Source organism: Zosterops lateralis, assembly GCF_965231275.1.
Source record: "Zosterops lateralis genome assembly, chromosome: 22".
NCBI lineage: Eukaryota > Metazoa > Chordata > Aves > Passeriformes > Zosteropidae > Zosterops > Zosterops lateralis.
In genome coordinates, this window is record NC_139782.1 from 312,639 (window position 1) to 328,871 (window position 16,233).

Below are 16,233 nucleotides of genomic sequence, written 5' to 3' on the forward strand. Positions count from 1 at the left end.
TTTGACGGGCACGCTCGTGCGGCCGCGCACGACTGCGCTTGCACAGCCGCACGCTCGGAGTCCCGTGCTCTCGCCCCGCGGCCCTGCAGCCCCACGTGCTTTCGCGCTTGCACAAGCACCCGCCGCCGGGATCGCGCCTTGCACGCCCGCTCCGGGACGTCCCACTCCTCCCCCCGACCAGGGAGCCAGGGCTTCCTCGGGGGGTTGCTGCCGGCAGCGCCGGGGGACATGTGGTCCCCCCAAACGGGGCTTGGGGCCCCCCGAAAGAGTTAAAGGAGGCGTGCGGGAAGCCCGTCCCTCCGCGGCCCCATTGGTTTCCCATCCCAGGTACATCCTTTGCTCGTCACCCTCTCCACCCTCGCTAGGCCGCGGCGGCGTCACGAGCGGTGCCGGGGCTGAGCGGGAGCTCGCCCCATCGGGGCCGGGGCCGGCGGGAGTGGTGTGACGGCCATGGTGAGTCGGGGGACCCAGCGACACCGCCAAATCTGGGGGTGGTTGAGTGGGGAGCGCTTGGCCGAAGTAAGGCGCCGAATGATGCGTTTCCCATGGATGCTCTTTGTAACCCCATAGGACCTCCCATTGCATCCCGGAGGACCCCCTTGGCACCCCCGAGGGACCCCCATGAGGCCCTCATTGGACCCGTAAGGGATCAATCCACCATTATATCCCAAGGGATCCCCCTAAGACACCCCCAAGGACCCCCGCTGCACACCCAAGCACCCCTGGGTGCCCCACTCGGGCACCCCTCACCACGTTTTCTTTGTGGCCAGTGGGTTCACTAGGTGGGGGCCCCATAGTTCATGCCCCCTTCAACCCCCCCGCCGCCCCCAAATCCACTCTTGGCCCAGACCCACGGGGGTTTGCACCGTGTTTTCCTCTGCAAAGGGAGGGGGGCGCCCCCCACTCAGCTGAACCCATTTTTGTGGAGCTGTTTGCGAACACCCCCAAACTTTTTTCCCCTTTTTTCTTTTGGGCAAAGTTTAACCCCTTTTTTTTTTTTTTTTTCTCTCTCTTTAAAAATTAATTTATCTGCAGCCAGGGCACCCTACAAAACTGGTGACTCACCCCAAATCCCTTTCCCAACACCCGTCAGTAACACCAGCACCCCTAATTAACAGCAGGAGGTCCTAATTGCCCCCGGACATCCTAATTACAGTCTGAGCTTCTCTGGGCGTTGATTCCGGGCCATTGAGGTGCCACCTATAGGTGCTAGGGGTAGGGCGGGTGAGCACCGCTTTGCCAGACGGGGCTTTGGGGGCGCGGGGGTACCTGGGGGGGCCTCAGGGTGGAGTTGGGGGCTTGGAGGGGCTGGGGGGAGGCGAGGAATAGCCATCGCGATCGCGGCCGTGGTCGCTCCGAAATGGCGCCCGTACGGGAATTGAAAGCAGCCGCAGGAGGCTCGGGGTGCCTCGGTAACGGCGAGGGGCTCCCCCGGCGGGGCAGAGCCGGGTGCTGGGGGCCCCCGGAGCCTTCCTAGGGGTGTGCAGGCTTCGAGCACGTCTGGCTTATTTTTTATAAAGCGAAGGAGTGATTTGGGGTAAAACCAGGCTATTAAATGTAATGCTGAGATTTTTATAAGTTGTAAAGAGAGTGAAAATCCCTTGCGTGGGAGTTTAAAGTGTGGGTGCTCCTTCCCCGTGCACCCCTGGGTGCCCCCCACCGTGTTGGAATTGGGAAAAATGCATTTTTATTCGGATGGAAGCAAATAACGGCTTGTAGGGGGGAGGTGTATGACAAAAACTACCCCGTTTTGCCCCCCAAAAAGGGGTGCTCCTGCTTCACGTGCTGGAGAGGGGTGGGGAACACCCAGAGGTGCTACTATGCCCCCAATATGGAGGATATGGGTGTTAAAAATACCTCCTGGGCCCGATTTTCCCTCAAATTAAGGATGCTAGATGTCGCTCCCGGTGCCTCTCGGGGGTGTTTTAGGGGAGCTCGGGCTCAGTTTGAATTCTCTGATGGCTGGTATAAGGTTGAGCCAGAACATCTCTTGTGAAAGGAGAACAGAAAGGGATTATTTTTTGGTCTTTTTCTTGTTTTCAGGCTGGGGTAGGCGGGGTGGATGATCGGCTGAGGAAAAAAAAAAATGCATTTCCTCAGGAAATGGAGTGAAAGCTGGGATTCCAGGAATTTGGTGTTTCGGAGCCACGGGGGCTTCATGGAACCTTCCCACCGTGTGAGCAGGGATCTGTGCCCTGAGCTGACAATTTCAGCCATGTGCGAAATACTAAAATAGGTAGAAAAAAGTGAAAGAGATTGGGAAAAAATAGCATCCAAACAGATTTTCCCCACGATAAAACCTTGCGGTTGAGGCTCTTTCACCTCATGGTTCTCAGGTTCCAGGCAGCTGCCCAGGGGAGATTTTGGGGCTGAAATCGAGATTTCAGTACAGCGAAGGAGGGAAATCACTTCTTTGTTTTAACCTTTTCTCTTCTCCAGGTGGGTTTTGTGGTTAATTAAACTGAGGCTGGGATTTGGGATCTGGGGAGAGGATAAGACTTGTTACTAAGTGTGCAAAGGGAGGTTTGGGAATGCTGCCGTTGGAAACAAGACTGAGAACCGGTGCTTTCATTCTGCCAGGGGAAACTGAGGCACGGCTGTGCGGGGATCGACTCACCCCTTTAAGATTGATGGCAGTGGGATGGGGACATCCAGATGGATGTAAACCCCCTCCCTGCCCTGATTGCAGGTGAAGGGCTGTGAGTGGTGCTGCTCGCGCCATCGGTGGCAGGGTTAGGGTGGATTTTGGGATGCTCAGCCCCTTGGTGGGGGTTGGAGGGTTGTTTGCTCTGTCGGGAGACAATCTGACTGGATGGCAGGGCAATGCCAGGGGAAAGGAAACAGCAGCAGTGGCATGATAAAGGCTGGTGGCCAACCTGTGAGGTTTTCCTTGTTTTTCTGCCGGGGATGAGATAAGAGCTGGACACAGGCACAACGTAACGCCCAGGGGACACAGTGCCGGGAGGGAGCCCGTCCACAGCTGAAATTCCGGGTGCTGTCACCTTTGGGTGATCACAGGGACTTCTCCGTGTGTTTCATGGTGCGCAGGATTCACAGATGGGGTGTAGAGCATGAGCGAGCTGGTAGTGTCAGAGTGAAAAGCCATTTTCTCTGCTGCCTGCCTTTCTCGGGTGTTCTCCCCGGAACTCCAGGGTTCCCTGGCACCGGAGGGGTGCCTCTCCTCACTGCAGGGCGGAGGTGGATCCAGCTTTATTCCAGGCTGAAGGGGAGGTTGCACAACCTGGCCCCGGGGGAAAGTGAGGCGGGTTCGGGCTTTGCTTAGCTCTTGGCTCTGGCCCTCTTTGCTTTCCATAACCATCCTACGGTGTTTGTGTAGTGCTTTACTACCTCAGAGCCATTTGAGATTTTGCTCTCCGGAGGAGGAGGTGGCTTTAGAAGGTGTGTAAACCTTCCTTGCCCTTCATCCTCTTCCTCAACCCTGGGCTGCTGAGCAACTCTGTTGCTGATCTCCTTGTGCAGATGTCGACCTACAAACGGGCAACGCTAGACGACGAAGACCCCCTGGACTCCATTGGTGACAGTGATGGATACCTCAATGGCTTTCAGGTATTGCTTCATATGTATTTTAGGGAAGAAGAAGGGGATCAAGGTTTGTCCTGTCAAACAGCAGAGGGGGTGCAGAAGGGTTTTCTGCCTGGGACCAGTGTCTGAGGGGTAAAGTCCAGTGTGGGCAGAGCCGCGTTGGCTCCTGCCACTGCTGCCCTTTGCTCCCCTTCTGGCACAGGGAGCCAGCAGGGCCATATCCTGCCTCCACTGTTTCAATACTCCACCTCCCAGTTTTTCTACTGCCAAACCGCTTCCCAGCATGGTTGGGGCGAGCCATTATCAGAGCACTGGGAGTTTTGTCACCACACAAAAGGGGATTAGGTTAATTCCTCCCTAAGCAGTGTGAAAGCAGCTTAAAGAGGGCCAGGGGTGGCAAGAAAAACCCCCATGGCTGCCAGTGTCCAGCCTCACTGGGAAAGGTTCAGATCTGAAGAGATCCTCTCTGTCCTGGCCCCAATTCCAGTTTCATCAGTCTCTAGAATGGTGGTTTCTGCCCCAAATGCGTTTTTACTTTGCCCAGCGAGGCTGTCTCCACTTGCTGTCACATTGAGATGTTTCCTGGGGATGTTTTCTGGCTAAGTGGGAGATGCAGCCCCACTCTGTCCCAGTGCCGAGAGTGGGGACAAGGACAGCTGTGGGGTTACACTGTTCTCGAGGTGGGGTTCAGGGTGGCACAGTACAGCAGGTGAGGCCTCCAAAGCGCTCGTCCCGCTCCCTTTCCTGCCATTGTGCCGCCCTTCCTGCCTGGTTTCTGGAAGGCAGCTGCTGCCTTTCCCAGCCCAATCCATGACGGATCCCTTGCTGGAGCTAAATTTCTGCTGTGGGCTGTGGGAAGCAAAATGGGGGCTGCTTCAGTGAGTTTCTCTGCCAGCGGGGAGACAACACTGCTCTTCCCGCAGGTGAATTTCCATGGCTCACAGGGCAGCCGGGGGTGCTGGGCCAAGCGGACACGTGCTGAAAAGCACCTGGTAGTGCTGGTGGGGGTGCTGGCGGTGCTGCTTGTGGCCTGTCTGCTGGGACTCATCTTCCAGTACAGAGCCAGTAAGTCCTTTGGTCATTTTTGGGGGGCCAAAACTCCCCCAGCAAAGGGAGGATCCTGGGCTCAGCCTCTGCGCGCGACCACTGAGGCAGAGCAGCTTATCCAAGCAACCAGTGGGGATGGTTTGTTCAAGCTTTGAGCAAACAATTGTGCAGGGACCCTGCCCTCTTGACCAGGGTGGGTTTCTGGGGAGTTCTCAGAATGCGATATTTGGTGCAAGGGTGGGATGCTTATCTGCACCCCTCACCCTAGAATAGGATTCTTGGGTATCAAACCGGATGTTGAGGTGTGGGATGGGATCTTTGGGCTCAAGACAGGATGGTCACCTGCACCCCTTAACTCCAGAGCGAGATGCTTAGATGCAGGATAAGACGTTTCTCTGATCCTTTATCCTAGAGCTGATGCCTGAGCACAGGACCATTTCTCTGCATCCTTCACCCCAGAGTGGATGACTGGGCACTGGGCAGGATCTTTGGGCATAAGATGAGATGGGATGATTGGACAGGATGCTCAGACGTAGGTCTTCATGCTAGTCCATATTGCTTACCCTAGAACAGGGTGGTGAGGTACAAGGTGGGATGCTGAGGCGCCAGGTGGAGTGTTTGCCTGCATCCTTCAGCTCACACAGGATGTTCTGTAGTGCTGCTCATCCTGCTGCAGCAGAGGAGCTAAACCTGTCCCTGCCTCCCTAGGGCCACCTGCCGTGTGCCTGTCAGAAGCCTGCATCTCTGTCACCAGCTCCATCCTCAGCTCGCTGGACCGTGCAGTGAATCCCTGCGAGGACTTCTTCAGCTATGCCTGTGGGGGCTGGATCAAGGCCAACCCCCTCCCTGACGGTCACTCACGCTGGGGCACCTTCAACAACCTCTGGGAGCACAACCAGGCCATCATGAAGCACCTGCTGGGTGAGTGTGTGGGAGCAGTGGGACCCTGCGAATGCTCAGGGCTCCGTTAGGTCCAGGTGATGCCAAAAACATATTCATGGAAATACGAAGTTGGAATTGAACTCCAGTGTCAAAAGCAGTCTGACACACATGCTGTGAGGACACTGAGAAACGGATCCTGGCTATGTTTGCTCTCCCAGATGGTCCTGAGGTTTTTGACTGTGGTGCTGCTAGTCATTGGTGCTGGCATAGGGAAAAGGCCTCTGCTCTCTAAACCCCATGGTGGCATTCCCAGGAGCTCTGAAATTCAGGACTCCAGACTGCATCCAGAGGCTGTAGTGCTCCAGTATCACCGTCCTATAACTTCCAGCCTTTGTGAGCAGCCTTTTGCGGGGCTGGCTGATAGTATGATCATTTTTTGGGGGCCAAAACTCCCCCAGCAAAGGGAGGGTCCTGGGCTCAGCCTCTGCGTGCAAACACTGAAGTAGAGCAGCTTATCCAAGCAACCAATGGGGACGGTTTGTTCAAGCTTTGAGCAAACAACTGGCTCCTTATCAGCACTTTCCACTGCACCAGGGCTGATTATGTGGAAAGAGAAGGTTTGCAAAGAGTGTTGTCTTTTGAGAGAAAGGGGGTGGCGCGGGAACAGCTTTGACCCTGGCTTTTCCCGCAGAAATCTGGCGCTGGTTTTAATGGGAGAAGAGACTGGGCCTCCAGCCAAGTGGTTGTGTCCAGCATTTCCTTGAATTCCTTGGAGCTGTGGGACCTTTAGTTAATAAAAACACACAGCTGGGAAGCCAAAGGTGCAGGCTGTGTTATCAGGAAAATAAATAAAAAACCCAAAAGTCCTCTGGGGAAGCAGATTTTTAGCTGGGGAGATGAAAGGAAGGTTTTGGAGGCAGAGGAGAAAAATGGGTTTATTGTTCCTTTTTGCAGGAATAAATACAGATCTGGGGGGCACCAGCACAGAGGCAAGGGCAGCAACCTGGGGCTGGATGATGCTGGGAATATCAGAGCTGCTGGAAAAATAAAAATGCTTTTTGTTTTTTCTTTCTTTATCTTTTGTCCCCAAAGAGTTGGAGCAGACACTGTGGGTGGGAAAGGAGACGGGGGGCAGGAGGCCAGGAAAGGATGGGGCCAATAGGATGCCCTTGGGGGCATAGTAGGGGCTATTGGGACAATCCTTGGTTCCTTTCTGGAGCCTAGCCTTGCCCAAAATGGGGCAGAATCCTTCTGGGTCCAGTGGATGCCCATTCCTGGAGCCCCATGTGATTCTCCCTGGGTACCTCCCACAGAAAACACCACGACCAATGTGTCAAGCGAGGCAGAACGCAAGGCGCAGCGCTATTACCAAGCCTGCATGAATGAGAGCAAGATTGAGGAGCTGCAAGCCACACCGCTCATGGAACTCATCCAAAAGGTTTGTCCCAGTCCTTGTGGAAAAGGTATCTTTCCTCTGCAAAATGGGGGGAAAAGCTCAGTCATGGGCAGTCCCAGCACCTTCCATATTCTATTCTTGGTGCTTCCTGCAGAAGAGCATCCCCCAGGTCAGGCAGGCAGAGGCAGGGTTTATAATCCTATAAAGGAGCTTTTTAGCCCCCTTCAAGATGTTTCCCCCCAGGATGGATATTGGGATACTGAAGCAATTTCAGATGGCTGTTTCTTATTTGAAAGTTGGTTGCTGTCTGTCCCCAGCTGGGTGGCTGGAACATTACAGGTACCTGTGCCGGTGACAACTTCAATGAGATCCTTCGGGAGGTGACAGCGCATTATCGCACCTCGCCCTTCTTTTCTGTCTATGTCAGCGCTGACTCCAAGAACTCCAACAGCAATGTCATCCAGGTGGACCAGTCAGGGCTGGGCCTGCCATCGCGGGATTACTACCTGAACAAGACGGAGAATGAGAAGGTGAGGTTGTTGGGGGGGAATGTGGGTTGGGTGAGGGGGATGCTGTGGGAGGTGGCACCTGCTGTGCTGATTCCCCCATCCGACCATGCAGGTGCTCACTGGGTACCTGAACTACATGGTGCAACTGGGGTTGTTCCTGGGCGGCACCGATGAGGTGTCAACACGGCAGCAGATGCAGCAGATCTTGGACTTTGAGACGGCCTTGGCCAACATCACCATCCCGCAGGAGAAGCACCGGGATGAGGAGGTCATCTACCATAAAATGACAGCAGGAGACCTAAAGGTAGGAATGGAGCTGGCAAGCTTCCCCGTTCTGCTGTGGTTTGGGAAGTGGGGTGGATGGGTGGAGGTTACGCAGCTCCTCTGGGAATCCTGACACCAGCTGGCACAGCCTGGGAAGCTCTTGTGCAACAGCTATGTCCTCCTTGGGGAAATCCTACCCTGACCCTTCTTCCCTTCTCTGGACCCTTCTCTGGACCACCCCTGGGGTCAGCAGCCATCCTACTGCAGCACTTATGTCCTCCTGGCACTGCTGTGCCTGGATTTCAGCATGATCACCTCCCAGTGTCCCCAAAGGGGCTCTAATGACTTGTGTCAACATCTCTGACATCCACCCCACTTTCTTTTCTGTCTTTGTGGGAGGAAATTGTTTACTCCCCTCCAACCTTTCAAGGATGCTGCTGTTTTGGGAACTGGCCTCTGCAAAGTCAGATGAATCCATCAAATGGGAACTGATAGAGCCAATTCCAGCTCAAGAAGCAGCTGCCACCCCCTGTGGTGGTTTTTAGGTCCATAGCAGCACTGTGGCTTTTGCAGGAGCTGGCACCAGCTGTGGACTGGATGCCCTTCCTCTCCACGGTCTTCTACCCTGTGGAGCTCAACGAGTCAGAGCCCGTTGTGGTCTATGCCAAGGAGTACCTGGAGCAGGTCTCTGACCTCATCCTGGCCACAGATAAGTGGTGAGAACCTCCAGCCTGTATGGAGATCCGGGTACCCAGGGTGGGCAGGAATGTGCTGCTGCCTACTCACCACCTCTCACCATAGTCTCCTCAACAACTACATGATCTGGAACCTGGTGCGGAAAACCAGCCCACTCCTTGACCAGCGCTTCCGGGATGCTGAGGAAAAATTCATGGAAGTGATGTATGGGACGAAGAAGGTGAGGGTGAAGTCCCTAGTGCCCCGTAATCATCATTAAAATGGTGATGGCTTTTTATGTCAAGGCCCTGTCATGTGGCATCCAAACAGTAGAGATGTGGGGCAGCTTTTGGGGTGCCAGAGGGTTGGATGGGCCAGGTGGAGCAAGGGGTGGGAATGTGGACGGCTTTGTTCCATGCCACTGCTGATGACCACCTCCTATCCCATGCAGAGCTGCCTCCCGCGCTGGAAGTTTTGCATCAGTGACACAGACAACAACCTAGGCTTCGCCTTGGGAGCCATGTTTGTCAAGGCCACCTTTGCTGAGGACAGCAAGCAGGTGGTATGTCCCCAAGGCAGCAGTGTTTGAGTCCCAGTTCTGGGAAGGCCTCTACAATGGTGGAACTGTCAGGGCAGACAATGTTTCTCTCTCCACCTTGTTGTGTTCACTGTGCATCTCCGTGTGCTGGGTTTTTCACCCTGTGTTGTCTTGGCCTCCCAGCCTCTTCCTCCCTGTGGTGTGAAGGTCCTTGACTTCTCTGGGACAGGAAGCCAGCTCTTTGGATTGACACCGTGCTGCCTTGTTTTGTCTAGGCGGAGGAAATGATCACGGAGATTAAAACTGCCTTCGAGGAAAGCCTGGAGACCCTGCAATGGATGGATGAAGAGACAAGGAAATCAGCCAAGGAGAAGGTGAGGTGCTGGTGGCTGCGGTGGGGAGAGGGTGAGGGTGGAGGATGGTGGAACTGGGTGAGCCTGTCCTCCATCTCTGGCACTGAAAGCACTCTGGTCCTTGTCACCCTCCAGGCAGATGCCATCTACAACATGATTGGCTATCCCAAATTCATCATGGACCCCAAGGAGCTGGATAAAGTCTTTAATGACGTGAGTTGGTCAGATATGTCCCCTGGGTATTCTATAGGATGTACAAGATGTGTCCATATCACCCGTGGCCTCAGGGCAGCCTTGAACCCCAGGTTACCTCCAGAAGGATCTCACTGATATCCTTGGTCCTTCTCTAGGGACTTCCAGAGAGCTATTGGCCAGTCCTGGGGTGGCTGGGCCTTTTGGGATCCCCTGCCTGGGAAAAGGAGGAGCCCTTTTCCATAATAGTGATTCATTGCCTTCCAGAGACTCTGCAGATGTTGGAGATGTTGCAGATGAGGAGAAACAGGAGAAGCCATAACTGTGCTAGCTCTGGAGGCTCAGATGTGGCTGTGGAGGGAGGAGTGGGGCTGGGCAGTCACTACACACAACTCAGGCCTTGTTCTTTTGCAGTATGAGGCCGTGTCTGACCTCTATTTTGAGAACGTCATGCAGTTTTACAACTTCTCAGCCAGGGTCACGGCTGACCAGCTCCGGAAACCACCAAACCGGGACCAGTAAGTCCTCTGCTCCACTTCCCTATTGTACTCAGTAGGGAATATCGGCATACCTGGAGCACTGGGATTTGGTATCCACCAGTCTTTGCTGGCTTCGGGGAGATAAATTTAGGACAATGGCTTTGCAACAAAAGCAGATGTTGTTGGAGCAAACACTGGTGATGGTTTGTATTGCCACGTTGGCTGTGTTTGTGTTCCTGCAGGTGGAGCATGACGCCTCCGACAGTCAACGCATATTACTCTCCCACCAAGAATGAGATTGTCTTTCCTGCCGGCATCCTCCAGGCCCCCTTTTACACCCGTGCATCCCCCAAGTAAGAGCCAGGGGAAAACAGGGCAGGATTCCCAGCTTTCCTCCTGTATCCAAATCTTAGCCTAAGTTTCATGGCTGTGGAGACCAGAGGCTGCTTTTTTAACCTCTGCATTACCCTCCTGCAGGTCCCTGAATTTTGGTGGGATTGGTGTGGTGGTGGGCCATGAGTTGACACATGCCTTTGATGACCAAGGTATGACCACAGACAGATGGATGGGCAGCTGGAGGGGTGGCCAATATGAGATGAAGAATCCACTGTGTTTTTGCAGGCCGGGAATATGACAAAGATGGCAACCTGCGTCCCTGGTGGAAGAACTCCTCAGTGGAGGCCTTCAAGCATCAGACAGCATGCATGGTAGAGCAGTATGGCAACTACACTGTCAATGGTGAGGCAGTCAATGGCAAACACACCCTCGGGGAGAACATCGCCGACAATGGGGGCCTCAAGGCCGCCTACCGGGTAGGACCATAGGGCTGGGGATACTTGGAGAGAGACATCGTGTGGTGGGATTTGTGTTGTCTCCTGAGCCCACTGTGCTCCCTGGTTTTCAGGCATATCAAAACTGGCTGAAAAAGAATGGGGATGAAGAAACACTCCCAACTCTCGGCCTCACCAACTACCAGCTCTTCTTCGTTGGTTTTGCACAGGTAGGTCACGTGGTGACCTTAGGAGGGTAGGCACACAGATTTTTAGGAGTGGAGCATGCCCAGATGGGGTTGGGCAAAACCAGATAGGTGTGATGGCAAAACTGAGTCCTCCAGAGATGATGTAGTGGATGGAGAGAGAGATCGGGGTAGTTCTGGTTACAAAGGAAGACAAAGCTGAAGCTCAAGCTGCCTTGGTCACCATCATGCAGGCAGAAAGGTTGGATTCAGCACTGAGCTGGCCCCATGGTGACGGGTGTCAGTACTCAGGCCCCTTGCTCTCCATTTGCAGGTGTGGTGCTCAGTTCGCACACCAGAGAGCTCGCATGAGGGGCTCATCACTGATCCCCACAGCCCCTCGCGTTTCCGTGTCATTGGCACAGTCTCCAATTCCCAGGAGTTTGCGGAGCACTTCGGCTGTCCCCCGGGTGCCCCCATGAACCCCCTTAAGAAGTGTGAAGTCTGGTGATGGGCGAGTGCCCAAGGGAACCAGCGGCCGGTTGCTTTGTCCTCTGCCAACAGCTGGGCTTCCCCAGTCCTTCGTGGCTCAAACCACTTCTCCATGCCATGGAGAACCCAACTCTTCAGCTGGAGTGGTGTCTGCACCCCTGGCATTGTCCGAGGTTCAATACACTGTGAAAACTCTTCATCCCCCTGGCTTGTTGGTGAAATGACTTAGATTTGGAGGTCTCTTTTTTTCCCACCATGACCAAGCCAAGTGGTGAGGCAGACGTGTCCATGGGTAGTGCCTGTATTTTCACACACAGCGCTCAAGCCTGACCACTGCCTGGAAAACCCCTCTGTTTTGGAGGTGATAAAGGGAACCCCCAACAGCGGCAGGTTTGTCTGCGTACCTAAATACACCTGATGTACCACCTTCTCTCCAAAGATGCGCACATGAGGGTCGAAAATATTTTAAGATATGTTTTTTTGGGGGAGAGGGGGGAAATTTATATATATTTTTTCATGTATTGTGGAATACACTGGAAATTTTCAGGGAAAATGCATATTTTAAAGCCTTTTTTTAGTAAAAGATATATTTATTAATTTTTTTTTTTACTTAGTGCAGCTGTAGATGCAGTACCCTGTGGTGACAGTCCCTTGGCTAGGGAACCTGGGTAGGGCTGTGGATATCTTTCTAGTCTTGGATCCTGTGTTTCTCTGGGAGGGACTATCCTCACAGGATGCTGATGGAAACATTAGGGATAGCAGGCCTGGGGACAGGGCTGGAGGATGCTGCAAGTCACAGAAGCTGTGCCAGGATGCTGCAGCTCCTGGGATTAGCTTTAATTTCAGAATGTAAAGGGAAAAATTGACGTAACCAAAGATGAAACCAAGGTGGCGATAGGATGGATGAAGCATCCTGTTCTTCCTCCTGTTCCCTCTGAAGCCAGGCCAGCCAGGATTTCCTGGCCTAAAGCTTCCCAGACAAGTGTAGGCAGTTCCTGCCACTGCTTCTCTCATGCCGAGCCTGCTCTCTGCCCGGGAAACTGCAAGCCCCAAAAGCACCATGTGGCCCCAGAACTCTGTCCCTCCACAGCTGGTTTGGCACCAGTTGAGAAGTGATCATGATGGGGCTGAGAGACTTTTTTAAGGGATGTTTTTAGTACTTGTTTTGAGGGGAAAGCACTGATAGGAGCTCAGATGCTGTGTGTTGTTTTCTTGCTCTAGACAAAGCAGAGACATAGAGGGATTTTTAATATTAATACGTAAAGGGAGGGATGGAAGGGGCTGGTTTTTTTGTAACTATTTTTTCACCCTATGCGTGGGGCTTATTGTAATTGAAATAATAAATACTTTTTACTGGATTGGGAGCTGATTACGACTCATATTTTGTTGTAGCAGGAGGGTCCGCATCCCTTTATTTGTGCTCTTCTCCCTGTCTGACAGTCTCCCTGAGACTGTCCCATGCTGACAAAACAGAGACAATGAGCTTCCCAGCCTGTGCTTGGTGACTGCTGCCTCTCTAGGAGGCCAAATCCAGGGGGTTTTGCCCAAATACCTCGCTCTCACTGTGGGTGGCTCTTTGCTTTCCATCTCTATGGCATGAGCCCACACATCTCCCCAGTAGGGAGGTCTTTCCCAGATGCTTTTCCTTCCTCCTGAGTGAGGTTTTGGCCGGCTGGGCTGTGGTTGGATCCAGCAGCACAGGCCACGCACAGGTTTCTCTCCAGACTCCCTTATTTATGGCTTGGTGTGGTTTGGATGCTGGTGGGATGCTGCCAAGCTCTGTAACACAGGCCAATGTTCACTCCAAGCAGATGCTCCATGGCTTCATCAGGCTCACCCAAAAAATTCAAGTCAGGACCTGGACTGCAGGCTCCCTGCAAGCCTGACCCCAGCACCTGGCAGGGCTGATGGCCATTAACCACGCCAAGTGCTGGGTATTCCTTTGCTATTTAGCCTTAGAATTGTTATCAGGGGCTGGATTTGGGGCAAAACTAAGAGGCTGCAGCCCACTGCTAGCAAACTTTTAGGAATACAGAATATTTCTGCTGCTGGCACTGAGCCAGCAGCGAGCTAGGGATATGGGTGTTGTGTAAATAAGACATTGAAATACCTCTCTGACTGTTTTTACTGTGTTTTCTCACCCAGAGGTAATTAAAATGTAGTAATATAGCACTCACTTTCTGCTTGCATTACTCGGTGTAAGGCCCTCTGTTTCTTGCAGCGCTGGAGAGTGGCCATGGCTGTTGTTTTCCTTGAGATCTGCCTGGAAATGGCGCAAACCCGCAGAGGGCGGTGGAGCCGAGAAAATCGCTGCCTGCACATTCCAGTACTTGGCTGGCAGAAACCAGTGATGTTATCAGAGTCCTATTTTGGTCTGGATGTGGCCCTACCTGTTTAAATTGTGGTGGAATACCTGCATTCCTAGGGAAAGAGAGGAGCAGTGTGGTTGTAAAGCAAAGAGGAATATAGTGGGGCTGTGGTGAGAGGGTGTTTCCCCAGCTGCAAGGAGCAGGGAAGGGAGCACAGGCATCACATGGAGATGTTGTTAGAAGTGAATTAACCATCCAAAAAGGAAACGCTTTGGCTCTCTGGGGCTTAGTTGCACGGAGGGACCAGGCAGGCAATGGCTCAGGGACAGCCCCAGGGCAGGAAGGACTTTGAGGGTGACCATAAGCTGTGTCGTGGTAGGGGACACCATGATCAAGGCTGCCTGTGCCAGGCTGGGAGCAGGTGGCAGTTTTCCTCCCTGGGAGGCTGCGGGCATAGGGAGAGCAGGCAGGAGGTGAATCATCCTGCTCTGTGCTAACACCTGGTGTGGGGTTGCCTGGTCCTGGGTGGTGTTGCTTTATTTTGCACTCAGCTGTGCCCTGGAGAGTTGAGATGTTTCTGAGGGCTGAGCAGGGGAAGGGGGAGGAGTGGGGAAAGCTCCAAGCAGGACTTTTTGTTGTTCTTTGGTTTGGTTTTTTTTTTTTTTTTTTTTTTTTTTTTTTTTTTTTTTGTCTGGAGGGTGTTGGAAGAGGATTTGTGCAGGAAAAGCAGAAGCCAAAAGAGGGAGGTGCTGCTGTACTGGGTTGAAAGCAGGCACTGGAGCATGCTGGAGCCTCCAAATGGAGCTGAAAATGGGGGCTATTCATAGTTTTGGTGGGGCCAAGAGAGCTAGCGAGAGGTGAGAGGCTGAACCCAACCATCTGAACTGTCCTTCTCCTTCCCACTTTGTTCCCTCCAGGTAGGATCTAACCCCTGACACATCACATCAGTGCTGAGGTCACCTAGTAGGACAACCAGATTTTAGGGCCAAAAGCTTCCCTGAACAAGCCCTACCTTGCTGAAGGCAGGAGGATGGGGAGTGGGAGGTAGAGAGCAGGTTTCTAAATCCCACCTTGCAGCTGAGACCTGCTTATTCTGATCACCGTGAGTTTTCACTCAGAACCGAGCATTAAGAAGGCTGTATCTCCTCACTCACTCCCAGGTCCATGGCTGTGTTTATGCTTTATGCTTTTCTCACTTTATACTTTTCTCTTCACAAGCATCCCTTCAGGAAAACCGCCATTTTCCCAGTGATACCTCAAGTCCTGTGTTCTCCTAAGTTTGCCAACAGCTCCAGCATTCCTACTACACTCTGTGCTATGGAGTTGTGTCTCTGCTGTGGCAGGTATACTGGTGGGACTGTAAAACGGGACTGATGATGCTCTAAAGCAGGAGCTCAGCACTGTAGGCTCCAGCTGCCCATGGTGACACATTGGTTCCCAGGTGCTAATAAAGCTAGCAGGAAAAAGATGGAGAAAAACAAAATGGAGAGGCAGCAAGAAGGGTGTGAATCCAGCTGGAACTCACTCAGGCTCTTAAATCTGCAGAATTTGTTGGCTAAATCATTCTACATAGGGTAGAAGGGAGACATATCTACTTTCTCTTATCAGGAAAAGATAAAAAGAAAGGAAAAACATGTCTGGGGAGAGACATTGACTCTGGAAGGGCTTTAAGGCAGAGCCGGGAGCCTGGCTGCTTTGCCTGGCCTCTTTGCCTGGTCAGCATATTTTGGGAGCTTCAGCAGACAATATGGTGAAAATGCCGTTTTTTCCTTTCTAAACTGGCAAAAAGTGTTATATCCAAAGATCCTGGAGTTTGGAAGCTCTTTCACAGTTGTGTTTACAGGCAGCTATTTCTGTAGAACAGAGGCAGCCATGGATGTCAGTTTGCTTTTGAGATTAATTTCCTTCTGTGCAAAGGGGGATATCCAGAGAAGGGTCATGCCAGGAGGTGGTCATGGAATAGCACTAGCCCCTCAGAAAACACATCTCTACTTGCACCCTCCAAGTAATAACAGGCAAGTGTTTACCAGCTGTGGAGGAAGAATTGTCTTCTCAGCAGGAGAGGTGTGCTGTGACCACAACAGCTCTCTGGGATCCTGGGACATCTATTGCCCTGCTATCTTGGGCAAATCCCATATCATGACAGAAGTTCCTCCTTTCTCCCATTTTTGGGGAGTGGAGGAGTACTTGGCCTTTCTTTTTGGTCGTTCTTATTTCTCTCTTCAGTTTTCCTGGAGGGGAATCAGTTAATATGGCAAGCTGAAGGCTGCTGAAGAAAACTGACTCAGAAAAAAACAGCCAGAGCCCCCTCTAAATATTTGTTCCTGGGTTCAGATGGAAATATTCCCCACTCAGGACTTCTTTACAGACTGGCAAGCTGGACGGCTTTCCCCTCAAAAAGAAATCTCAGTGTTTCCTATTTCCCCCTATTTCCCACAGGCAATGAGGTATGTATGAGCTGACCTCCTTCCATGTATGTCCCTTGCCCCAATGCAGAACAAAGAGCACAGAAAGGGACACTAAGCAGCACATGAGTCACCTTCCCCTGTCCCGCTAATGCCTGCTGGCACTGCATGAGGTGGCTGTACCCTCTGGGTAG

General features: G+C 52.8%; 1 protein-coding gene across 8 annotated transcripts; it reads left to right on the forward strand.

Annotated features, from left to right (window-relative positions):
* Positions 1–342: 342 nt before the first annotated feature.
* ECE1 (endothelin converting enzyme 1) lies at positions 343–14,366 on the forward strand. 8 transcript variants are annotated; one of them, XM_083876907.1, is made up of 19 exons: positions 2,052–2,439; positions 3,338–3,399; positions 3,481–3,567; positions 4,467–4,608; positions 5,299–5,511; positions 6,786–6,910; positions 7,186–7,398; positions 7,490–7,681; positions 8,215–8,357; positions 8,443–8,557; positions 8,768–8,878; positions 9,130–9,228; positions 9,343–9,420; positions 9,814–9,917; positions 10,121–10,231; positions 10,356–10,423; positions 10,500–10,690; positions 10,783–10,878; positions 13,529–14,366. In XM_083876907.1, the coding sequence occupies exons 3-19, from the start codon at positions 3,481–3,483 to the stop codon at positions 13,721–13,723; spliced, it is 2,283 nt and encodes a 760-aa protein (XP_083733033.1). In that variant the 5' UTR covers positions 2,052–2,439; positions 3,338–3,399; the 3' UTR covers positions 13,724–14,366. The 8 variants fall into 8 exon arrangements, with proteins under 8 accessions (XP_083733031.1, XP_083733038.1, XP_083733037.1 ...); XM_083876905.1 differs by lacking the exons at positions 2,052–2,439; positions 3,338–3,399 and adding an exon at positions 343–453; XM_083876912.1 differs by lacking the exons at positions 2,052–2,439; positions 3,338–3,399 and adding an exon at positions 343–453 and having other exon boundaries at positions 13,547–14,366.
* Positions 14,367–16,233: the final 1,867 nt, after the last annotated feature.

What these genes read in the sequence shown, in the direction of transcription:
- ECE1 (XM_083876905.1), top strand. An exon ending in ATCCTGGCCACAGATAAGTG is followed by an intron (nt 8,358 to 8,442) that starts GTGAGAACCTCC and finishes CTCTCACCATAG; the next exon opens with TCTCCTCAACAACTACATGA. An exon ending in TGGATAAAGTCTTTAATGAC is followed by an intron (nt 9,421 to 9,813) that starts GTGAGTTGGTCA and finishes GTTCTTTTGCAG; the next exon opens with TATGAGGCCGTGTCTGACCT.